The following is a 7387-nucleotide window of genomic DNA, read 5'->3' on the forward strand; positions in this document are numbered from 1 at the left end:
GGGGAACTCCTTGGGTTCTACTCCCCGGCGTTGCTTGGGGGGCGGGGGGTAGGTGCTGCGTGATGTAGAGCAGAGGGCTGGGAGCCAGGGACTTCCTGGGTTCTCTCTCTGGCTCTGGGAGGGAGTGGGGCGCTGGTGGGTCAGAGCAGGGCTGGGAGCCAGGATCCTGGGTTCTCTCCCCAGCTCTGGGAGGGTGACGTGGGGGCTGGTGGGTTAGAGCAGGGGAGGCTTGGAGCCAGGGAGGCCTGGGTTCTCTCCTCGGCTCTGGGGAGAGGTAATTCTCCCCTTTGGAGTTTTCCCCAGGACTCCAGACTTACTTCCTGATTGGTGTCACTTGGGCCTTGAATTTGCAAAAGACCCAGGGGTTCATTTTGAAAGCAGCCGCCTCTGATCCCCCCCACCCTCCCAGCAAAAGCACGGGGGGCCAGCAGCTGACTGACTCGGGACAGCCCCCCAAGCCCTTATCCTGGCAACCCCATCCAGACCGGAGTCACGCCTGCCCTGATCCAACCCCAAGCTGGTTGGCAGCCCGGGCCTGTGCAATTCTTGCTCGGCTCTTGGGGCGGGGCCATGGCTCTGGACCCAGCGGGGGCCCAGCCCGGGCCGTCAGGGGCTCAGGACACCCTCCGGGCTACGGCAGCAGGAGCCCCGCCCCCAAGCATTGCCTGCAGGGGCGATTCCCGCATCGCTGAGTCACCTGGATACGAACAGACGGCTGGGCCAGGCAGGGTCCCTGCCCTGGGGGCCGGGGAGAGCTGGGCGCCCAGGGGGACAGGCCCCTGCCCCATTCCCGCCACCCCTAAGCCGCCAGCCCTGCCCCCAGCGTTAAGGAATTAATCTTGCCCACGGTATAATTTCTATTCCAAAAAAGAGCAGTAGTGATTTCATTCCACTACGTAGCGCCCCTGCTCCTGAACGCTTGTTGGTGGAGGAACCCAGGAGTCCTGGGCTTCCCAGCCCCCCACCCCCCGTCTAACCCACCAGCCCCCACTCCCCTCCCAGAGCAGGAGAGAAACCAGGAGTCCCTGCTCCCAGCCCCCCCTGCTCTAACCCACCAGCCCCACTCCCTCCCAGAGCTGGGGACGAGAAAACCCAGGAGTCCTGGCCCCCAGCCCCCCTGTTCTGACCACCGACAGGTGCTGAGAGCGTGATGCCGTGTCAGGCTCAGGTCTCAGGGGGGCTGGTGGCGAAGTGCTGGAGACCCCCCGGTCCCCCGCAGTGTCTCTTGCCATGACCGCCTTGTATCCGATGCAGCCCTGGAAGTGGCCCTCCCGAGGCTGCCTAGTGTGAGTGCGAGCGTTCTCGGGTTTGCTGTGTCCGTTCGCCCACTGCTGGAATGGCCTGCCGCTGGATCTCTGGACTTAGCGAATCGCCGGGCTAAATAGTAGGGCTAGAGAGAAAGTCAATAGAGGGCCACACAGGAGAGGCAGGTGGGGGTGGGATCCCCTGCCCCCCGATAGGATGAGGCAACGTGGGAACAAGACCAGCCCTGGGTATGGGAGGCCCTGCCCCCATTTCACTCTCTTCTGAGCCGAGTAGCCAAGTCCCGGGCCCTATGGGCGGGTGGGAACGCGCCCACGTAGGACATTTCTGTGGGATTCTGCGGAGCTGCCCCCAGGCCCCAAGCAATGTGTCGCAGAAACATGGGGTCTTGTCCAGCCGGGGGAATGGGTGTGCAGAGGCATGAGGTGTGAAATCCCACCTGCTTCCTGCCTGCACAGCCCCCTGCCCCTCCCAGCCTGACCCACAGAATCTCCTTCGTGTCAGAATGTAGAGAGCACCCATGGCCTCCCCACCCCAATGCCCCACACAGTTGAACGTCCTCTGATGGACCTATGGCTAATAACCTGTCAGACAATGGAGGGGTCCCCGAATGCCCCCAGTGCCGATTTTCTCCCAGCTCTGGGGGGAGTGGTGGTGGGTTTAGAGCGGGCGGGAGCCAGGACTCCTGCTTTCTCCCCAGCTTGGAGGGGAGTGGGGCTGTGGGTTAGAGCGGGGGGGCCGGACCAGGACTCACTGCGTTCTTCTCCCCGGCTCTGGAGAGGAGTGGGGCTGTTGGGGTTAGAGCGGGTTGGGAGCCAGGACTCCTGGGTTTCTCTCCCAGCTCTGGGAGGGCAGTGGGGGCTGTGGGTAGAGCAGGGGGCTGGGAGCCAGAACTTCTGGGTCTCTTCCCCAGCTCTGGGAGGGCAGTGGGGGCTGGTGGTGTCAGAGCAGGGGGGTGGGAGCCAGCTCCTGGCGTTCCTCTCCCCGGCTCTGGAGGGCGAGTGGGGCTGGTGGCGTCAGAGCAGGGGCTGGGAAGCCAGACGCGGTTCTCTCCCCGGCTCTGTGGGGGAGTGCGGGGGTGCCTGTGCAGTCGAGGGACGCTGGTATGTTCAAGCAGCTGCATATTTGTGCGGTCCAAACGGCCGTCTGGGGGCTGGCCGTCCCCCACACAGGCAGGGCACTTATAGAAGTACCCTAACTGCCCCGGTGGGCTCGGAGGATGCAGGGACCGAGGAGTATAAAAGGGTGAGGGCAGCTGCTGCCCGGGGCACTGTCAGCTGCCCACCCAACCTGCCAGCACCCAACCGAGCGAAGAACACCGCAACCATGGGGGCCAGTGTCCTCCCCTCTGGTCCATTACCCTTTGGGCACAGGATGAGGGGCACCGGCCAGGGCTGGCGGTGCCGGGCTGCGGGTCGGGAGTGAGGGGAACCGGCAGGAGCTGGGGCGGTCTTCTGGTGAGCAGGGCTGCGGCGTGGGAGTAGGGGGCACCGGGCAGAGCGGGGGGGGCAGAATGGGGCTGGAGGGGCTGCGGTCGGGAGTGAGGGGCACCAGCAGATCTGCGGGGGCAAGGGCCGGTGCAGGGGCTGTGGTCAGGAGTGAGGCTTGGCAGAGCTGGGAGGCAGGCTGGCCAAGTGGCAAGCGGCTGCGGGTCGGGAGTGAGGGTAACTGGCAGAGCTGGGGGGCAGAACTGGGCTGCAGGGCTAGCGGGTCGGGGTGAGGGCACCAGAGATCGCGGGCAGGGTGGTTGGCAGGGCGGGGGGGGGGGGGGGGGGGTGGGGTGTGGGTCAGGAGTGAGGCGCTCTGGCAGAGCTGGGGGCAGGCTGAGGTGGCAGGGGCTGCGGGTCGGGGTGAAGGGCCCGGCAGGCTGGGGGCAGGAGGCCAGGCCTGTCCTGTCCGGTCCCCCATCAGGGGATGAGGTGAGCTCTTCCTCCAGTGCCGGGCCTCCGGGTGTGCGTGAGTTCATTTCATAACCCTGCAGCTTTTTGGGGCCCAGGGTGTGCTGTGTGAGGTGGATGTAGAAGGTCGACATGCTCTGGATTGGAAGAGGATCCCAGGTGGGTGGGGCTGGAGCCAGGACTCCTGTTCTCTCCCCGGCTCTGGTGAGAGGATGGGGGCTGCGTGGTTAGAGCAGGGTCTTGTGCTGGGAGCCGGAACTCCTGGGTTCTCTCCTCCTGGCTCTGGAGGAGTGGGGCTTATTGGTTAGAGGGGCGGGGCTGGGACCGGGACTTCCTGCGGTTCTCTCCCCGGGGCTCTGGGAGGTGCTTGGTATGGGGGACAAGCTTTGGCATGTGGCTGTTCCGACCCCCTTCTTTTTTTTCCCACCAAGCCATGTCCATCCAGAAGGATCTACGCCCGACGAGATCCTTGGAGACTCCCGTGGGAACCCCACGGTCGAGGTGGATGCTGCACACGACCAAGGGGCGTGGGCGGGAAGGGTGGGGTGTGGAGTTGGGGGATTCCCATGGAATGGTGGTAATCTACAAGGCAGTGCAGGTGGGATCCCAAGAGACAGGAAGGGCAGGGGGGCTGGTGGTGGTCCGGGTTCTCCCGCGCTGGGGGGGAACCCCGCTAGTTACTCCCCGTTTCCCCCCCCCCACAGTTGTTCCGGGCCGCGTCCCCAGTGTGCTCCACTGGTATCTATGAGGCTCTGGAGCGCGGACGGTGACAAGTCCCGATACCATGGCCAAAGGTGAGGGTCCTCGGAGGGGAGGTGACACTAGCCGGTGGAACATTTATCCCGCCCTTCCCAGAGCGACGCCCTCCATCCACACCGGGCTGGGCTCGGTCAAAGTGCTTGCCCTTGCTGGACAAATGCCCCAGAAGGTATACGAACCTTGACCCCATATTGGGGTGGAGGCGGGGAGGTTATCCAGTCATCCAGCAGAGTTGCGGATGGAAGCCCTGGGAGAGCCCATGGGTTCAGAGAGTGGGTTTACTGACTTTTTCTTAGGGTGGCAGATGGTCCTTGCCTGGTTGGTTGGTAGGGTGCGTGTGGAGGATATATGGCTGGTTGCCAGGAGGCAATTGGCAGAATTGTTGTAATCTCTCTCCTTGACCGGGGGGCTGGTGGGTTAGAGCAGGGGGGCTGGGATCCAGGACTCCTGGGTTCTCTCCCCGGCTCTGGGAGAGGAGAGGGGGCTGGTGGGTTAGAGCAGGGGGGCTGGGAGCCAGGACTCCTGGGTTCTCTCCCTGGCTCTGGGAGAGGAGAGGGGGCTGGTGGGTTAGAGCAGGGAGGGCTGGGATCCAGGACTCCTGGGTTCTCTCCCTGGCTCTGGGAGAGGAGAGGGGGCTGGTGGGTTAGAGCAGGGGGGGCTGGGATCCAGGACTCCTGGGCTCTCTTCCTGCCTCCGGGAGGGGAATGGGGGCTGGTGGGTTAGAGCAGGGGGGCTGGGAGCCCGGACGCCTGGGTTCTCTTCCTGACTCCGGGAGGGGAGTGAGGGATGGTGGTAGGAGCAGGGGGGCTGGGAAGTCTTGGCACCCCCCTGAAAGGCCCCCCCTCGGTCTGTGCTGGCAGATCATTCGCTGTGTGCAGCACCGAAAGAGGCTGCGGCGTAACCGGCTCTCCAAGGAGCAGCTGAAGAAAATCCCTGTTCACAAGTACAAGAAAGGTAACTGGCCACCAGGGGGCGCTGCCACCGGCCACAGCCCCCAGGCAGCCGCCCCTCTGGGAGTCAGGGCTCCCCCAATGTCCCAGGGTGGCACTAGGGGGCGCTCTCTCCGGCGGGCAGGGCCCCCTGCACCCCAACGTGATACTGGTCCCCAGAGTTGCCTGCAGGTGCAGCGTGGTGGGGGGGGTTTCTCATGGGAGCAGGGGGGCACCCCCCACCCCAGGACAGCTTCCTGGGTGGCAGGGCGGGGCCCTTCCCAGCATGCAGTGGGCATGATGGAGGCAGAGCACTGCATGCTGGGAGGCCCCCCATCCAGCCCAGAACTGCCCCTCACCCATCCAGCCTGCAGTGCAGCCTCTCGCCAGCAGAGGGGCCCCCTGCCCCACATCTGTCTGTCCGTCCTTCCGCAGCCCTTTTGGATCCCGGGGGGGCAGGTCCCATCCCCCCACACCATGGGCGGGGGGCAGATCAAAGGAACAATCCCTCCAGCTGGGAGGGATCTCAGGTGCCCCCTTCGGGGTGCAGGGGAGTGGAAGGGGGGGCTGTGGGTTCCTCCTCCGATGTGGGGTGCCTGGCTGAGCCACAGCACGAGACGCTGGAAAGTCCCAGGTGCGGGGGTGCGATCGATTGCACCCCGACGCGGCAGCTTCCCAGGCGCCTCCACCTGCCCCGCGTCGCCAAACCCCAAGCGGAGGTGTCAGGCTGGGGAGCGAGCGGCTGTGCCTGAGGGTGTGAGACCAACTCTGAGCGCTGCCCCCACTCCTCGGCTCCCAGCCCCCTTTGCAGCCCCTGGGCTCACTCATCCACTGCCTGTTTTGGGGGACCCCCAAGTCACCCCCTTTCCCCTCTGTCAGAACCACGCTTGCTCCTTGCATGCTCAGCGCAGGCTTACAGGGTGGGAGCCAGGACTCCTGGGTTCTCTCCCCGGCTCTGGGAGGGGGCTGATGGGTTAGAGCAGGGGGGGCTGGGAGCCAGGACGCCTGGGTTCTCTCCTCCGCGGCAGCAGCCGGTTTAGACCTGTCCGAGCGCTGGAGGGGGGGCTGTGCTAACCACAGTGATCCGAAGAGTTGTCACCTCACGGCTGTGAAATGTTTCGACAGGAGCCCCAGGTCGGCAGCTGGGGGGGACAGTGGGGGCATTCTGGGGTCAGCCGGCCCTGCCAGTCTCCAGTCCCCTGTGCTGAGACGCCCACCCCCTCCCTGGGCTGTGGGAGCCCCCAGTCCCCCATGGACCTGTCCGAGCTCCCCACGCAGTCTCTAGGGCCCCCCCAGATCCAGCTGCTGTGGGGCCCTGTGGTGGAGGGATCGGGGCGGGGGGCATCCCTGGCTGGTGCTTCCTGCCAGCCCTTGCCCAGCCTCTGTGGGGGTCACTCCTGCAGGGAATGGGGAGGGGAGGCAGGGAGAGAGAGGCTGCTGGAGCAGTGCATGCTGGGAGCTGGGCCACGGCACCCCACACTTCCACCCCCTGCCTGACCCCTTCCCAGCAGTGTGCAGCTGCCCAGCCCCCTCCAGGCTCAGTGTGGGGGCTGGTGGGTCAGAGTCGGGGGGGGCTGGGAGCCAGGACTACTGGGTTCTCTCCCGGCTCTGGGAGGGGAGTGGGGGCTGGTGGGTTACAGCAGAGGGGGCAGGGAGCCAGGACTCCTGGGTTCTCTCCCTGGCTCTGGGAGGGGAGTGGGGGCTGGTGGGTTGGAGCAGGGGGGCTGGAAGCCAGGACTCCTGGGTTCTCTCCCTGGCTCTGGGAGGGGAGTGGGGGCTGGTGGGTCAGAGCAGGGGGGCTGGGAGCCAAGACTCCTGGGGTTTATTTCTGCCATTTGAAGGGGGAAGGGATGCAAAAAATACTACCAGCCTCTCAGCCCTCTCCCCCCACCCTTCTAGCCACCAGCCCCCCACTTCCCTCCCAAAGCCGGGCAGAGAACCCAGGGGTCCTGGCTCCCAGGTTCTAGCCCTTGGTCTCCCCCTCCCCCTCGAGCTGCCAGTCGAACCCAGGCGTCCGGCTCCCCCCGCCCTGCTCCCAGGGAGCGCTTGCAGCCGTTTCCCCGCCTGACGGGGCCGCTGAGCGGGCGCTCTCGGGTTGAGTAAGCGCCTGGGGAGGAAGCGGCAGGGGAGCGCTCGCATTTACCTTATAAGGGCTTGAGCCGGAGTTGCTGGGTTCCCTCTGCAGCCCCCTCTGACCGCTTCCCCTCCCGGGCCGGCGCTGGCGGGGGGGAGCCGGAGCTTCCTGTTTTCGTTGCTGAGACGCTCGAGCCCTGGAGCTGAGCAGGCAAGAGCTGAACCGGGCCTCGGGTCCCAGCCCTGCTGCTCTGTCCTCAAACGCAGCCATCTCTGGAGTGGGGCGGCCAGTTACACGGGGACCCCTTGCCCGGTGCTGAGATGCAGCCACCTCTGGGGTGGGGCGGCCAGTTACACGGGGACCCCTTGCCCGGTGCTGAGATGCAGTCACCTCTGGGGTGGGATGGCCAGTTACCCAGGGACCCCTCGCCTGGTGCTCAGATGCAGCCACCTCTGGGGTGGGGC

The 7387-nt window shown here is 65.8% G+C and overlaps 1 protein-coding gene across 1 annotated transcript in view; it reads left to right on the forward strand.

Moving 5' to 3' along the window:
- RNF167 (ring finger protein 167) overlaps positions 1-7387 on the forward strand; it is a 22941-nt gene that overhangs the window by 8161 nt on the left and 7393 nt on the right. Inside the window, 1 exon segment of the mRNA XM_075071325.1 lies at positions 4781-4874. Coding sequence (XP_074927426.1) covers positions 4781-4874 — 94 coding nt within the window.

This window comes from Chelonoidis abingdonii, chromosome 11 (assembly GCF_003597395.2).
Source record: "Chelonoidis abingdonii isolate Lonesome George chromosome 11, CheloAbing_2.0, whole genome shotgun sequence".
Lineage (NCBI taxonomy): Eukaryota > Metazoa > Chordata > Testudines > Testudinidae > Chelonoidis > Chelonoidis abingdonii.